At 36.4% G+C, this 18,739-nt stretch overlaps 1 protein-coding gene across 1 annotated transcript; it reads left to right on the top strand.

Annotated features, from left to right (window-relative positions):
* Positions 1–6,016: 6,016 nt before the first annotated feature.
* On the top strand, positions 6,017–17,902 carry LOC107759340 (glutamate receptor 3.4). The gene is given in 8 exon segments (XM_016577235.2): positions 6,017–6,185; positions 6,687–7,061; positions 7,667–8,895; positions 8,897–9,004; positions 15,997–16,274; positions 16,486–16,517; positions 16,615–17,024; positions 17,212–17,902. Coding segments are annotated over 7 exon segments (2,826 nt in total). The 5' UTR covers positions 6,017–6,185; positions 6,687–6,751; the 3' UTR covers positions 17,671–17,902.
* The last annotated feature ends 837 nt before the right edge of the window (positions 17,903–18,739 follow it).

Below are 18,739 nucleotides of genomic sequence, written 5' to 3'. Positions count from 1 at the left end.
AAGTCTGAGTAAACTTGATTTAATTTAAGGGCCGTGTGTTAAGATCTTAAGTATGGGGTCATTACGACCACATGTTGGGCTAATGAAGAGGATCACGAAGAATGACCGGGGAGATTTCTTACCACCCTTTTGGATTTTTATTGCTTTTATATACACTGAGGACATTGCATACTTTAAGTGTGGTGTGGGAAATTCTCTGTGGATTGTACATTAGTATATTAGTATCTTTTAGCTTCTTATTTTTATTTTTATTTAGTTTTTTTTTTATTTTCTATTTGGCATTTAAAAAAAGAAATTGAAAATTTTGGACTTTTCCCGACGATGGATCTCTTAGGAAGTTTTCTTGAGGGATTAAAGTCTAACTAAAAATATAGAAAAAAAATTAAAAGTAGAAAAGTCCAAAAATATATCTTTTATTTCGCTTTAGGTGGTAATAATCACCTGTGGCTTTTCTTTGTGCCTCGGTTCTTTTCGATGAGATGTAGTTTGAATCGGGTAGTAGTTTTTTTTAATTTTTAGAGTAGATTAATATTTAGGGAATAAATGGAGGAAGAATGATGCACCTAGGCGCCTTTGACTTGTTTGATAGTAGCATATTTCGGCTTTGACATGTGTAATATCTTCCCTATGTGTTTGAAATTGAGCATGGTGCCTTTATATATTGGATAGCATGTCTCGTGACATCTATGTCTCTTTTACTTGACTATTGTTTACTTTGTTGTTAATACTTAATATCTTGTGAATCTATAAATACTTACATTGTTTGAGAGTCGGAATGAGACCGTCCTTAGTGAGTCATTTGCCATGTGTGATGTAAGATTTTGTATAGTTCATGTTATTGTGATTGAGTCTAGAACTTGCTCGGTATGTGAGCTAAAGTGAAATATTAGGTGATGCTCGGTTTGAAAAACGATTTTAGGTCTTCTTTGATCTTTTTTAGCTTAGTTCTTATCATAAATAAAATTGATCCCTAGTAAACCCTTTTGAGCCTATAGACTTTATTTGGCACCCACATTACAAGCTCATATCCCTTTTGTTCTTAATTGATATTATTTTGATCATGTTACCTCTTAAAGCACTTTAATTGTGAAATGAGCGGTAGAAGAAGTAAGGACAAAGTGTGGAATGACTTTCGAGTGAAACTAATGAAAGAAAGAAATGTACACTTGTTTTTTAGAACAATACACCATTAGCAGAAACTGAAAAAAAAAAGAGAAGAAAGAAAAATCTGGAAAAACAAAAGAGAAGAAAAATTATAGGTGGATAAATTGTTGTCTTGTTCTTGCTAGGGGGTATAAAGTAAAGTAGTGGTTAAAGAAAGAGGGCATATAGTTTGGGGAGTGATCTTGGTCGTGAAATTAAAACGGATTGAAGAATTTGCGCTTAAAGTTTATTATGTGATGTGTTAAAGTGCTTAGAAGGGTGAACCACTAATCCTAAATATATCTTGCCCGTCCCTTAACCCACATTACAACCATAAAAAGCCTTAATTTTAGATTTTAGATTGAGTGAGCCTACATTAGTAGAGATTTACATTATGGGCAAGCCTATGGTACCAATTACATGCATGTGACTTCTTTTGTGAGAGTGAGCGATTTCTTTGATATATGTGAGTCCTTAAAATATATTTGAGTATTTGATTTGAGTGTGTGGGTTCAACTTACTCTCTTGTTCTTGTTGTGAGGCCACATGATTTCACGAGGGATAGGTAATATTATTAAACTTCTCTACGATATTGAGTGTTCAAGCCATGAGTGCATTGTGATATTAAGTAGGGTTTTGAGGCTAGGATTGTTATAAGCATGTTGTCTTTGTTGTGAATATTTCTTTTGAAAATGGCATAAGTAAAGGGGAAGTGTATGTGATTGCATATGCTCGAGCTTAATTGTTGCTATCAACCGCGATCATTGGTGTAGTTTGCTTCGATTGAATAAATATAAAGTGCTCAAGAATAGTGTAATTTGTTAGTTGATCGAGGACGAGTAACGTTTAAGTGCGGGGTAGTGATGTTTGGCTATAAATATATATTTTTAATGCATTGCTTACCGTACATTTTAAGGTTTTAGTGATTAAATGTGTGACATTTTGAGCTTAATTGTGTCATTTTATATGTGGGATTGTTGAAAGACGAAAATACATGAAGGTTGCATACATGGACGTCAAAGATACATAAAACGAGCACGAAAAGGCAAAAAATAGGACCAGGTGCCAAAGTGGGCGACGCCTGGTCCTGGGCAAGCTCCACCGGGCACCGGAGTGGGCGACGCCTGCTTTGAGGCACACTACACACTAGGCCTCGCTAGCTCTGAGCCTTGGTCTCTTTCCAGTCCGTGCTTTAAACGATATTTACTTGGATTTAGGCTTGGAGACTCCGACCCTAATCTATAAATACCCCCTAAACATGATTAGTGAGTGGTTGGTCAATTTTGGAGGCAAGAAAAGGCAAAGAAATACAAATGGAGCACCAAATTCATCATTCTTCCTCTTCCATCTAGTATTCATATCTTTTATGTTTAAAAATAATATTTTGAGTATTGTCACGAACATGAGTAGCTAAGAACCTCATTTTTCTAGGGTTATGAGTTGTTATTGACTATTGTAATTTGACAGTTGATAATATTGCTTGATTTTATCATATTAATTTGTTTATTCAATCTTGTACTTAATTATTCTATTGCATAGCTAACAATAGAGTACTGTCTACGAATTTATAGTTGAACCCGAAAGTGGGAACTATAGATTGCATATAAGATTGAATAGAGTAAGTTCTTGAATCCGAGCATCAGAGAATAAATTCGCGATTAAGATAGACATATTCTAGTTGTCTTACTTGGTTTTTTTGCAGGAAATACACACGCGTTCTTGTTAATTCTGATTCTATAGACATATGATCTTAGGTTAGCTTGAATAGGCGAGCGAAATGTCAAAAAAACTTTGCGAGAAAAATAAACCCTACTAATAAACAAATTAGATAAATCAAGTGATTAAATCAATCGGTAGAATGAAATAGGAGAGACATTAATCTCATAACCCGAAATATTTTTATCTCATTGAATTCTTTCTAAGTGTTTGTTTGCCCTACATGCGATCTTATTCACTTATTTTCTTATTAGTTTTGTAGTAATTTAGTTAGTAAAATCATAATCATCTTCCTCAAAAAATTTTGAACAAGTAACTCGTAACTAGTTTAGTTTAGGCAGTAGTTGATCATAAAATCTCGTGGGAACGATACTCTCTCATCACTTTATTACTTATCGATCGTGTATACAGGCGTGTGCATTTGGACCCAACATTTCTCTTAGCATGTGTGAGTTGTACTAATATCCATAAGGCATATATCTTTATTACTCATCTTGGATCCAATTGAAGACTAAAGAATTTTATTTTCTTTCGGATGAAGAATTGGAACTTAACTTTGAAGAAGATTAGAGTCGTGCCGATAACATGTTAAAAAGATTAAGCTCAAAATAACTATATAAAACAAGAAAATAAACAAGAGATGTAGAGAAAAAGAGAGAACTTTCTTATTATTTTTTTCAAGTGCGTCATATGTCATATTTCATGCCTCTATTTATGCTATTCCACAGAGGCTTACAAAAAAGTTTTCTTTAAACATTGCATTACCAATTAAGATCATGAGGGAAAAACATGAGGAAATTATGAGGGTTTGAGAATTACAATCATAATAGAGAAGAATAGTAGGGATTAATTACATCATGAAGAAGAATAGTGAGAGTAGTGGACATTCAGTAAATACTATAATTTACAATAAGAAAACATATATTAATTATCCAATAAAATAGTCCTTTCACATTGATCTTTAATAGTCTCGACTCTTGCCTTTTGATTACAACAGACTTTGCCTGTCACATGAACACATTTTAAAAAATAAATACTAGTACTAGTTAAAGAGAAAAGGCATATCAATGGACTAATGTCCCACTGTCCAGATGTGAGGTGCCCCCTTGTTAGGAAAAAAAAGAGCAAACTTCATTTGTAGCCATCCGGAAAAAATTAATGACAATAGGTAGCCACAAAATAAGCCATACAATTAACAACCCAAAACTAATTAAAGGGCTAGCCCAAGACCACTACCACTCTTCCCCCCCTCTCTATGGTATCCTCCTCCGCTCTCTCAATCGTTGCTCCACCGCTATCAGAATTCAAATCACACCATCCGTTCATCCTCACCCAACACCACAACCACCACCTCTTCAAAACCCTAACTTCCTTCTCCCTCAACGATCATACGCATTTTTCTTAGCTGAAGAAGCCGTTGCCAAACGCCGCCGTTGCAAGCGCCGCCTCTGTATTGAACCACCAATCAACACCCTCCATCGTGATCCACTCCCGAGGGGACTGCCTTCACCTGACGACCCTCGTTCCCGCCTTCCCGACACCACGTCGGCACTGACCGACCACCAGCTTAACCTTCACAATCACGTTCAGTCTCTCATTCGCGCCGGGGATTTGGAATCCGCAGCTGTCGTTGCTCGTCACGCCGTTTTCTCAAACACACGCCCGACTGTATTCACGTGTAATGATATCATCGGTGCTATGTATCGCGCCGTCCGATACAGTGATGCTAAGTCTTTGATTCAAATTTATCATAGAACTCTGCAAAGTGATTTCAGATTTTGTTCTAAAAATCGAATAGCAAAAATAGTAACGCACTTAAATTAAGTTTGGAATAACAAGTTTATTGTATATAAATTGTATAGTAACAGTCTATTTTGTATATATTTTGTAAGAGTGACAATGGATTTTTTAAGTGTCACTACACAAAATATATACAAAATAGACTGTCACTATATAAAAATATACTAAATAGACTGCCACTATACAATTTATATACAATAAACTGTCACTATACAAAATAGAATGTCATTATACAAAATATATACTAAATAGACTGTCACTTTTAAAAAAATATACAAAATAGACTATCACTATACAAAAAATATACAAAATAGACTGTCACAATACAAACAATATACAAAATAGACATTTCGGGCTATTAGATATAATATGTTTGGGCCGGAGGGCCATTTCGTGTCGGGGGAGGGGAGGGAGAACGCGGGCTATTAAAATTTTGAGGGGCTATAGAGGGTAGTTTTCTCAACAAAAAATCAAAAATAGTCTAATTTACAACTGATAACTAAAAAATAGTTATAGTTTCAAAAGTAATTGAAATTTAGCCATTTTTTCTTATAAAAATAAAATCTAATAAAAAATACCTTTAAAAATCCGGAAAAATTCCAACATAATTTGTTGAAGTTCGATTTTTTTACACATGTGATTCCAACATAATGTGTTGAAATTTCATAATGGGCTGGACTCCCAACATAATATATTGAGAGTTTATACACAGAGCTCCATAATCCAGCATATAATGTTGGAACTTTTCGTGTTTTAACTAAAATAATGGATATTTTTTAATGACTTTGCTAATGTTGACTATTTTTCAATGACCAATCGAAAAACTGGCTAGCCCGTACTATTTTCATCTTGTTAAGAGTGAAACAAGTATTTATTATTTTGGGCCTAATGGGAGTCATCGGCTCCCATAAATAGAAAGAAACTTTTATGTAAATAGTCGTTCATATTTATTGTATATTTTTTTAAACGATATACATAGATTATATATTAATTATATATAATTATATACATATTATATATCTACCGGCTTATTTTAAATTTAACAATTTAGTCGGCTATTTAAGTTAATTCTTCCAAATATAGATTGCTATTTTGGAAGAACTCCAATCAATGTGTTTCGCATTGTAAGTTTTGGGAATCCACGTGTTTCACATAGTCAAGTAGGTCCCACCTAAAACATTATCAGATGGAAGGTATGTCTCCTTCAATAAGGTTGCTCTATGCATTTGGTCGATGACGTGGTAATATCTGAACCGTAAAGACTTTAAATCGGACATCATGCAATCTCGCCAAAATATTCATGTTGTAAAGTGAAATGAGAAGTAAAGAGGAAAATAATAATAATATTAATTCTTTACTGACCTTGCAAGAATGTTGCTGGTCTTTTCATCTGTCCAAAGTCTCCTGCTTCCACTTTCTTGTTATTACTTATATATGTATCACACAGTGACAAGTGTGTCGATATATATGGGAAAGACTCAAGTGTGTCCAAGTCTCCTGCTTCTACTCTTGTCGAGAATCGTAAGGTAAAGTGGAACATTTTTCCTCCATTTTATTAGCCTTGTTTTTTAATTACTTTTAATTAGTCTATGCATGTGGGCTATCTTGTATGACTATGGTAGTTGACTGGACTGATTGGCTTATTAAATCCTCTAGAATATATGTACTTCTGGATGTGAAATCACCTTGTTTCAGCTTGTGTTTAGGTTGATTTTTTAATCCTTTTTCAGGTAGGAGTGAAATCACAATGGGGCAATCTGCTTTAGCCTTGATATTTTAGGTTCAGAGTAATTGTACTTTTGTTGTTTTCTTGTGATGAATTTTCCTCTTTCTTGGTCATTTCCCCTTTCCTGTTTTGGCTATTGGATTAGAAGAGGTTTTACAAATTAGGACACTTGCTGATAGTCACATTGAAACTCCTTATTAGGTCAAGTTCTTATCTTTTGAGGACCCTAGCTGAAAATCTTGGATTTTTATCTTCAAAATTTGGGATTTAAGCATCATCTTTATATTCCATCTGTTGGCAGGAGCTTGATTTCTTGGAGAAACAGTGAGGTAGAATTGATCTTTAGCCACTTTCTGGCAAGTAGAAATGGAGGCCAGAGTGAAGAGGAGAGCATTACTCTTGTTGGTTTTAGGTATATGGATGCCTATGGCAGTTCTTGGCGGGACTAGGAATTCCACTGTCTCTTCCTCTTCACCTTCTTCCTTGTCTAGTAGGCCAAGAGTGGTGAATATTGGAGCTTTATTCACAGTTAATTCAGTCATCGGTAGTTCTATAATGCCAGCCATTCTAGCTGCAGTTGATGATGTTAATGCTGATTCTACCGTACTCAGTGGGACCAGATTGAACGTCGTAATGCAGGATACAAATTGCAGTGGATTCATTGGCACTGTTGATGGTAAAAGCTTTTGCCCACCATAAAATTCTTGTTTGTATTAAAGCAAATTAAGTTTCTTATTTTAACTACATTCTCAGCAGTATTAGCATCTTTTAATTTGCTACATGATATCTTATGGACAATTTCTTTAACTGCAGTAGTATCCATAATTATGCTGTTCCCCCTAATAAATTTTAGAATAGGATGTACACATTCAATCCCATTCTCTTGCTTGATTAAATTGAAGGGGGTGAGGGTTTTTTCTTTCCTTCTACATCCTTAATTTAAAACATCGTGGTCCTGGTGGCACCCAAGAGAAGGATGAAATCGAGTATTTCGAGAGTTTTTTGAAAAGTGTAAACTATCACGAATGGATTTAGACTAGAAATGGACCATGAGGCAGTACTTCCACTATTAGGAAATGCAAAAGCAAGTTTAGTTTATGGCCTGTTTGAATTTTGGAATAGTTCAATATCTTAATAAAAGATTGTTATAGACAAGAACCTTGGTTAAAAGCATAACAGATGCTAGTGTTCCCTTCACAGTTAAGTTATTTACCTTACTCGTATCTATTGCTTTCTTCCCTATACCCCTCTTAATATTTGACAGGCATCCTTGATTTGCAGCTTTGCAGCTGATGGAGAAAGAAGTGGTTGCTGCAGTGGGTCCGCAGTCCTCAGGAATAGCACATGTCATTTCTCATGTCGTGAATGAACTTCGTGTCCCGCTTTTGTCTTTTGCGACTGATCCTACTCTTTCCTCTCTGCAGTACCCATATTTCCTTAGAACTGTCACAAATGATTACTTCCAGATGTATGCTATTGCTGATTTGGTCGATTATTATGGATGGAAGGAGGTTATAGCCATATTTGTCGATGATGATAATGGTAGAAATGGGATATCTGTGTTGGGTGATGCCCTTGCAAAGAAGCGGGCCAAGATCTCTTATAAAGCAGCCTTAACTCCTGGAGCTAGTAGGAGTGAGATCGATGACTTGTTAGCCAGCGTAAACCTTATGGAGGCACGAGTTTATATTATTCATGTAAATCCTGATACTGGACTATCATTTTTCTCCAAGGCAAAGAATCTGGGTATGATGAGCAGTGGCTATGTCTGGATTGCCACTGATTGGCTTCCATCTGTTTTGGATTCATCAGATTCAGTTAATGCAGATACTATGGACCTAATACAGGGGGTTGTGGCGCTTCGCCATCACACTCCGGATTCTAATCAGAAAAAGACATTTGCATCTCGATGGAAAAATTTTAAGGGTGTAAAGACTTCAAATTTTAATTCTTATGCACTCTATGCTTATGATACAGTTTGGTTGGTTGCCCGTGCTCTTGACCTTTTCTTCAATGATGGTGGAAATGTCACCTTTTCTGATGATCCCAGTTTGCGTGACACTAATGGAAGTGCTCTGAACTTGTCATCCCTCCGAGTTTTCGACCAAGGGCAGAAGTTACTTGAGATACTTACTGGCCTGAACATCACTGGTCTAACTGGTCGGATTCAGTTTGATTCTCAGAAAAATTTGATTCATTCAGCGTATGATGTTCTTAACATAGGTGGAACTGGATTACGCACGATAGGTTACTGGTCAAACTATTCTGGTCTCTCTGTTATAACTCCAGAGGTTTTATACACAATGCCTGCAAATACTTCAACAAGTAACCAACATCTATATAATGCTATATGGCCAGGAGAAACTATAAAACGACCTCGAGGATGGGTGTTCCCCAATAATGGCAAACCCCTGCGTATTGCCGTTCCTTTCCGTGTTACTTTTGAAGAGTTTGTGAATAAAGACAAAGGACCTTCTGGAGTGAAAGGATATTGCATTGATGTGTTTGAAGGCTGCAATAGACTTGTTGGCTTACCCTGTCCCTCATGTCTACATTTTATATGGAGATGGAAAAAGAAACCCCTCATTCAACAACATAGTGTATGATGTTGCACAAAATGTGAGTACTTGAATTTACAGTCTACTTCCAACCATTTAGTTTTTATGACAGAAATTATCCGTAGATGTATCTACTCAGATTTTATATCTATGTATCACAATTTGCTGCAATGGGATCACTAGCTAATTTTGAAATTAAACTGGTTGCTATTTCACATGCATGAAATGTGATATAGATCCTTCGTGCCTATTAAAAGGATCATAGTTGTGTTAGTATTCTGTATTCGAAATATATTCAAAAAATTGAAACAATGTAAAACCAGAAATGCAGAAGAACAGAATTAATCCGAGCCCACTGAATTCACAGTGTTTTCTTAAGGAACTTAATCCCCTCCTAGTACCCGAGGTTTAGGATTATTTCCTCCCAGGATAGAACGGATAACCTCACTGGTGTAGCGGTACTTCAAACCACAGTGACATTGAACGCAAAGAACAGTAGTAAATCGCACTTACTGCTTTCTTTTATGTTAAAACAATGCAGAAAGAAGAAGAAATCAGAATTTTCGTAAGGAAAATCTGAGGGAATAGTCTCCTATTTATAGCCAACATGTTAGAGTTTAAACGAAGAGGTGCAACTCTTCAGAATGTCTGTTATGACTGTTCATGTAAAACGACCATTACGTAAATGGCTATTTACGCAAAACAAAACGGAAAATCAAAGTGCGGAGGAAAAAGAACAACTAATTTGGATTAAAATAATATTATGTTAATCTTAATATTAACAAATAAATTTGGTCCAAAAAATTAATCAATCAATCGATCATTTGACCAAATCCAAATCCGAATCCGAATCCGAAGCCAAAGCCGTGCCGAGTGAGTGACGACGACGACGGCGCGAGGCTTGCCTTCTTTTTAACTCTTTAAGAGCTAGAAGAAGAGCAATTGTATAATATATTCATCAAAAGTCTTTTCCTCCTCAAATATGGGACAATGTCCCTTTGTCAAGGAAGGAAAATCAAAATTTTATTTTTCCTTTCATTCCCCATTCACCCTCTTTTAAGCTCTAAGAAGCTTAAAACCAATAATCTCCCACATGAATGGGGAATGGCTATATCATGGAAATATGCATGAAAAACTGTGTGATTTACAAGTAAGGATTAATCGCATCTGGATAAGTAGGTTTCCCTTTGACTTTCCGTAGTGAACTTATGTCGGATATACTCGATCAATCGGTAGATTTGATATCTTTGAACCGTCGAACTTTGTGTATACCTAGACAACCATAAGTCACACAATCGACCCTTAACCGTATTTGGTTCTCATTGTTGTGTTCGTTTCAGCCATGAACACCGCCTGGTTTCATAAGTGCGTAGAGAATTGACCTTGCAAAATTCTCCTTGAAGCGGCTAACACTTCTCACTTACATAGGTGATTCATAAACGTGTCATCCCGTAGATACATTTTTTTATATACCCCGTATCAAATTTAGAAACCATTAAAAAGCCTTAATGTTTTATCCTTGGTACTGAACATTGTCTCATCACAAGAATGGACCAAAAAATTTAGTTGACAATGTTGAACCGTCATTAATGACTCTGTTTGATCTCCTTGAACCTAGATCTTGGGATCTCCATACTTCTAGGTAGAGTTACCGCCACAATAACTTGTCCTCGGCCATAGTCCCATTCCCCTCGATGATCTTTGAACTACCTCTCTAGTTGGACCTTTTGTAAGTGGATCCGACACATTGTCGCTTGACTTTACGTAGTCAATTGTGATGATCCCCCTAGAGAGTAGCTACCTAATGGTTTTATGTCTTCGTCGTATATGACGAGATTTACCGTTATACATAACGCTCCCAGCCCTTCCAATTGCCGCTTGACTATCGCAATATATGCATATTGATGCCAACGGTTTGAGCCAAAATGGAATATCTTCCAAGAAATTCCGGAACCATTCAGCTTCTTCATTGGTTTTATCTAAGGCTATAAATTCAACCTCCATTGTAGAGCGGGCAATACACGTTTGCTTGGACGACTTCCAAGATACCGCTCCTCCACCAATAGTGAATACATATCCACTTGTGGACTTAGATTCAGTTGAACCGGTGATCCACACATTTATCACATTCATTTATCTTAAAACCATTTGACAACATTGTTTGGTCAAATTTCGCATGCCATTGTTTGGGTGCTTGTTTTAGTCCGTAAAGCGACTTAATAAGTCTACATACCTTCTTTTCTTTACCTGGAACCACAAACTCTTCAGGTTGTTCAATGTAAATTTCTTCCTCCAAATCTCCATTTAAGAAGGTCGTTTTAACGTCCATTTGATGAATTTCAAGACCATATACCGCAGCTAATGCTACTAACGTTCGTATGGACGTAATTCTTATAACCGGAGAGTATGCATCAAAATAGTCAAGACCTTCTTGTTGTCTATACCCTTTGACCACAAGTCTTGCCTTATATTTGTCAATAGTACCATCATCTTTCATTTTCCTCTTAAAATCCATTTAGAACCCAATGGTTTATTGCCTGGAGGAAGATCAACCAATTCCCATGTATGGTTGTTCAGTATGGATTCTATTTCACTATTGACTGCCTCTTTCCAAAATAATGATTCGGAAGAAGTCATAGCTTCTTTAAATGTTCGAGGCTTATTTTCCAATAAAAAAGTCACAAAGTCTGGTCCAAATGAAGTAGACGTTCTTTGATGTTTACTACGTCTTGGATCCTCCTGATTATACGTACTTTCTTTTGTTTCTTCCCGAAGTCGTTTAGATCTTTTCCAATCGACTCACATTCCTTTTTATATGGATATATACTCTCGAAAAATTCAGCATTATCTGATTCTATAACAGTATTATTATGAATGTCGGGATTTTCTGATTTATGAACCAGAAATCGATATGCTTTACTATTTGTTGCATATCCTATGAAAGCACAATCAACGATTTTCGGTCCTATCTTTACCCTTTTGGGTTTAGTAACTTGCACTTTTGCCAAACACCTCCGCACTTTAAAATAATTCAAGTTAGGCCTCCTTCCTTTCCATTTTTCATATGGAATGGACTGCGTTTTGCTATGGGATACTCGGTTTAATATCCGGTTAGCTGTAAGAATAGCTTCCCCCACAAGTTCTATGGCAAACTAGAACTTATCAAAATGGCGTTCATCATTTCCTTTAATGATCGATTCTTTCTTTCCGCAATCCCATTGGATTGGGGCGTGTAAGGGGCCGTTGTTTGATGAATAATTCCATATTCTAAACATATCTGTTCAAAAGGAGATTCATATTCACCACTCCTATCACTTCTTATCATTTTGATTTTCTTGTTAAGTTGCGTTTCGACTTCATTTTTGTATTGCTTGAATGCATCTATTGCTTCATCTTTATTATTAAGTAAGTAAACATAGCAATATCGAGTACTGTCGTCCATAAAAGTTATGAAATACTTCTTTCCAGCGCGAGATGGTATTGACTTCATGTCGCAATTATCTGTGTGAATTAAGTCTAAAGTATTTGAATTCCTTTCAACTGACTTATAAGGATATTTAACATACTTAGATTTCACACATATTTTACATTTTGATTTGTCGCATTCAAACTTTGGCAATACTTTCAAATTAATCATTTTTCGCAAGATTTTATAATTGACATGTCCCAAACGTATATGCCATAAATCATTTGACTCAAGTAAGTAAGAAGAAGCTGAAATTTTATTATTGTCAACAACCATTACATTCAGCTTAAAAAAGCCCTCAGTAAGGTAACCTTTTCCTAAGTACATCTCGTTCTTACTTATTACAATTTTGTTTGAAACAAAAACACACTTAAACTCGTTCTTGACGAGAAGTGAAATAGAAACTAAGTTCTTCCTTATTTCAGGAACATGACAAACGTTGTTCAGGGTCACCACCTTGCCAGCGGTCATCTTCAGGAATATCTTTCCATAACTTTCAATTTTGGCCGTTGCAGAATTTTCCATAAAAATGGTCTCGTCGGGTCCAGCAGGAGCATATGAAGCAAATGCATCTTTAACAGCACAAACATGGCGGGTGGTACCCCAGAATCAATCCACCACTCCTTAGGATTTCCCACTAAGTTGCATTCAGACAACATAGTGCACAAGTCATCAATATCATCATTTGTTTCAACAATATTTGCTTGACCCTTTTTCTTCTCTTTCTTCGGAGCACGACATTCTGCAACTTTGTGTCCAACCTTTCCACAGTTGTGGCAGTTTCCCTTGAATTTCTTCTTGCTGGGATAGTTGTTTGGTCCAGAAGATTTCTTCCTCTTTTTCGGATTAGTTGGAGCAGTCTCAACAATATTTGCTCCTATAATTGTTGAGTTCCCACGAGTCTTCTTTCTGCAACTTTATTGTCCTCTTTGATCCTCAATCGAACGATGAGATCTTCGAGTTTCATCTCCTTGCGCTTGTGTTTCAAGTAGTTCTTAAAGTCCCTCCATAAAGGAGGCAACTTCTCAATTATTGCTGCAACTTGAAATGCCTCATTGATGACCAAACCTTCAGCGATTCGTAATTAGTAACTAAATTAATACTTTCAACATAAGCATTAATTCGGATTATACCTTCAGCAAGGAGATCATGGATGATAACTTACAGCTCTTGAACTTGGGTAATGACAGGCTTGCTGTCTACCATCTTGTAGTCCAAATATTTGGCTGCAACAAACTTCTTCAAACCGACATCCTTGGTTTTATACTTCTTTTCCAACACATCCCATAGTTCTTTAGAAGTTTCTGCATTACTATAGACGTTGTAAAGATTATCCTCCAGTATGCTAAGAATGTAATTCTTGCACAAGAAATATGAGTGCTTCCATGCCTCGGTCACAATAAAACGTTCATTATCAGGAGTTGATTCTGGCAGAACCGGAAGTCCTCCTTGATGAACTTCTGTAGACTCAAAATAGTCAAATAGAAGAACATCTTCTGTTGCCAACGTTTGAAATCAATTCCGGAAAATTTTTCGGGCTTTTCCGCCGGAGCCGGTGGTGGCACAGAACGACTGGACGTAGCAACATTGCTCGTAGAGCCAACCACGGGGTTTACTGTTTCGGTCATTTCTGTTAACAACAAAACAAACAAAATTAATTAACGGTGAAGTATTTAAAATTTTCAAACCGAATAACTTTAACAGAAACAAATTAAATACCACGATGAAGATTTTATTTCTTCAAACAGAAAACAGAACGAGTAGAAAATCACAAAGATTTTAATCTCGTAATGTCAACCAATAAGTAGAAAATCCAAAGATTTTAGTCTCCAAACTGAGAGTAGAAATCACTAGGATTTAGTCTCCCACAAACAGAATATAAGATGAATACAAAAAAAAAAATTACGTTCCTTAAGCTTGTTAGTATTCTGTATTCGAAATATATTCAAAAAATTGAAACAATGTAAAACCAGAAATGCAGAAGAATAGAATTAATCTGAGCCCACTGAATTCACAGTGTTTTCTTAAGGAACTTAATCCCCTCCTAGTACCTGAGTTTTAGGATTATTTCCTCCCAGTATAGAACGGATAACCTCACCGGTGTAGCGGTACTTCAAACCACAGTGACAACAAACGCAAAGAACAGTAGTAAATCACACTTACTGCTTTCTTTTCTGTTAAAACAATGCAGAAAGAAGAAGGAGAAATCAGAATTTTCGTAAGGAAAATCTAAGGGTATAGTTTGCTATTTATAGCCAACATGTTGAGTTTAAACGAAGAGGTTGTTGAGTTTTAGGATTAGTTTGCTTTTCAAAATGTCTGTTATGACTGTTCACGTAAAACGGCCATTACGTAAATGGCTATTTAAGCAAAACAAAACGGAAAATCAAAACGCGGAAGAAAAAGAACGGCTAATTTGGATTAAAATAATATTACGTTAATCTTAAAATTAACAAATAATTTTGGTCCAAAAAATTAATCAATCCCGAAGCCGAAGCCGAGCGAGTGACGATGACGACGGCACGAGGCTTGCCTTCTTCTTAACTCTTTAAGAGCTAGAAGAAGAGCAATTGTATATATACTCATCAAAAGTCTTTTCCTCCTCCAATATAGGACAATGTCCCTTTGTCAAGGAGGGAAAATCAAAATTTCATTTTTCCCTCTATTTCCCATTCATCCTCTTTTAAGCTCTAAGAAGCTTAAACCCAACAAGTTGTTGAGAGGATAAGTGAATATGCATAACCAAGAAGTAGATTTTATACCTAATTTGCTCGGACATGGGTGCGAATCTAAAGGTCGGATCCTTCGAGATGTAAATTCTAAAATTGGGGGATATGGATCTTAGTACGGATACGGGTGCAGAGATCCGGCTAAAAATAATTCACAAATATAAAAATATCTCTAAATTATAAGAAATTTTGTGGAATATTTACGTATAAATTGTAAAGTGTAATTTCTTTTTTATTCTCAAGTTATAGATAAGTAGAGGATTGATTTCCTAGATAAGGTTTTCTTCAAATTTACCCTAGTTTTGGTTTTGATATCGGGAATCAAATTGTATCTCATCTCGAATTTTTCCGTCAATCGTGGTCAAAGTACCCAAAATTGTTTGACCACATCCGGTACGGATCCCATACCCACACTAGTGTCGTGTCGACACGGGTGCGGCACCTAAACTGCCGTGTCAGAGCAACTTAGTTTTATACTAATATGAATTTTCAAAGAGTTAGTTATGAATAACTTAAATTTTTGGTACAGTCTGATATTAATTAATGTGTTTGTAAATGTTTCTAACATGATATAACACAGTAAGATCAAGAAATAAGTTATTGAACTGAATTGCTTGTTCAATCGCAATGGTGAATATGGTACATTCAGTTATTGAGTACACTCATCTAATAAACTTCTTAAAGATGGATTGAGAGACTAGTCCTAGAAAATTTACTTGTTTCTGCATTCATTACCAATGTAATATCCTGTCTCCCCCTTCAAGTATGACCGGTTCTGTCCTACTCTATAGTATGACATAATACATAAATATTGAGAACTTTTCTAGAGCACTTATCAGGATTCACTTTGCTTGTTAGAAATATGATGCAGCTGTTGGGGATATTTCAATTACGACAAATCGGACAAGGATTGTGGACTTCACACAGCCTTACATGGAATCTGGGCTTGTCGTGGTTACTCCTGTCAAAGAGATCAAATCCAGTCCATGGGCTTTCCTTAGGCCATTTACATTTCAAATGTGGTGTGTAACTGGGGCATTCTTCCTCTTTGTTGGCTTTGTTGTTTGGATTCTTGAGCACCGGTTGAATCCTGAATTCCGTGGTCCACCAAGGCAACAACTCGTTACAGTCTTCTGGTTAGCACCTCTTTCTGCTAAAAGCTCTCTTGAAACGGTTATCAGTATGATGTTTAAGTTAAAGTTTATCTTCTTTGGATGTTTTAGTATGAAGCTAATTATAAAAGCATCAATGTGCATGAAAATCAATTGCATTGTATTTCCTCTACCATGAAATACAAGTCCGTACGCATATATTAACACTGGTACTAAGATCCATTTTTTCTTTCAGGTTTAGTTTCTCAACCATGTTTTTCGCACACAGTAAGTATAGCCTCCTTGAGCTTTTCTAGCAAGTTGCTATTATGATAGTTAGCTCTTCTTTTCCATGGCTGACACTCTCCGTTGTGAATGAATGCAGGAGAGAACACATTGAGCACCTTGGGACGCTTTGTGTTACTCTTTTGGCTCTTTGTGGTTTTAATTATCAATTCAAGTTATACAGCTAGCTTGACATCTATCCTTACAGTACAGAAGCTCTCTTCGGGAATAGAAGGAATTGACAGTTTAATCTCAAGCTCCGATCCTATAGGAGTCCAGGATGGGTCATTTGCATACAATTATCTCATTGAGGAGCTACGTGTTTCAACGTCACGGCTCCGAATAATAAAAAGCGAGGATGAATATGTCAGTTTCCTACAGAAAGGTCCACAAGGTGGTGGTGTTACTGCCATTGTTGACGAGCTCCCTTATGTTGAGCTGTTTTTGTCCAATAACAAATGCATATTCAGGACTGTGGGGCAGGAGTTCACAAAGAGCGGATGGGGCTTCGTAAGTAATTCCTTTGCTTTGCCATAACGAGTAGAGCTGACAATTCGCCACAAAACTGTAAATATAACTTCAAATGAGAAAAGAAAGAAAAAACTACAACACATCATGTCTATCAGTGATACTATGCTAGGAATGGTGAACGGGCAATCCGGTGTACTTAAAGACTGATATTAACTTTCCTTGTTAGGCATTTCAAAGGGATTCTCCTCTGGCTGTTGATTTGTCTACTGCGATCCTTCAACTGTCAGAAAATGGTGAACTACAAAGGATCCATGACAAATGGCTATCTAACAATGGATGCTCTTCACAAAACAACCAAGTCGATGACACTCGGCTTTCTCTCAAGAGCTTCTGGGGCCTGTATGTGATCTGTGGTGCTGCTTGTGCCATCGCACTTATAGTGTTTTTCTGCAGGGTTTACTGTCAATTCCTCAGGTACGCCCCCGAGACAGAGGAGCAGGAGATTAGTGAACCTGAATCTGCAAGGTCAAGTAGGCGTTCCCTCCGCTCACGTAGCTTCAAGGACTTGATTGAAGTTTTTGATAAAAGAGAAACCGAGCTTAAAGAAATACTCAAGCGTAAGAACAGTGACAACAAGAAACAGATAAGTCACAGCTCAGATGTGCAACCGATCTCGCCTGCTTGATTTGTTCTTGGGTTGGTGTTGTTTTGTTCAATGCATCTGCCCTCATATGTAAATGACATATACAATTCCTTGCCTGGGTCTTTTTTGTCATACAAAAGGCTAGGTGGTAGATTAGAATGAAAATGTCTTTGTATGCTATTTAGTTGGAAAAAATAACATAGATAGAAAAACATGGATAGATTATGTATAAATGTACGTTATACATTAGTATCTAAAGTTTAATCAATTATCTTCCTTCTCTGGGTATGGTAGGGTTGATTTTTAGTAATAAATTCAGTAGCTTTCCATTTCTCTTTTTCCTCGTATCCCCTTATTTGTGGAGAGAGAATGATCTGTTCATCTTTGTTCACAAGAACTTAGATTCGCAAGGGTAATAGCCGTTTACAGATTGACCTCTGGGATTTATAGAGTTTCATTGTCGCATAGTCGCAACTCTGTAGTAGGTCACAGGGTTGCACGAATCCTATAAAGAGGTACAAATAAAGTTGATATATATGAACGGTAAAAACTTATATGCACTAAGGTTTTTATACCCAAAAGGATGAATATATGCATCTTTTATACATATATGGTTAAGTGATGCATTTCCACTTTAATTTTTAACTGCTAAGGTCAAATTGCTATATCAAGTTAAGCATCTCTTAAAAAACTAATTGCCGTAGATTGATATTCAACTTAATTAAGTCTCGAAATCCCCTTGTAGGTTCTAACCAATACAAAGGGAACTGTTTTTCGAAAATGTTGACTTGGACTTAAAATGTCATTATCATATATGAAGGGTTTGTTTGTTACGAAGGAAAATATTTTTCGTGTTTTCCTCGATAATATTTTCTTAAAAAATAAATAGTTTTTAAAAATTATTTTCTAGTATTTAGTTAGTAAGCAGAAAATATTTTTAAAATTCTATAATATAGAAAAATATTGTGGTGGATAAGGGCGGAGCATGCTGGCAGGGTTTTGGGGTCGGGGTCATGAGTTAGGGGTAGGGGTCGAGGTTTAGGAGTCGAGTAGGGGTTCAGTGGTCTAGAATCAGGGCGAGGTCAAGGTCAGGGGTCGGGGTTCGATTCTA

Source organism: Nicotiana tabacum, chromosome 13 (genome assembly GCF_000715075.1).
Source record: "Nicotiana tabacum cultivar K326 chromosome 13, ASM71507v2, whole genome shotgun sequence".
In the NCBI taxonomy this organism is placed as follows: Eukaryota; Viridiplantae; Streptophyta; class Magnoliopsida; order Solanales; family Solanaceae; genus Nicotiana; species Nicotiana tabacum.
This window is presented reverse-complemented; position numbering and strand designations above follow the sequence as displayed.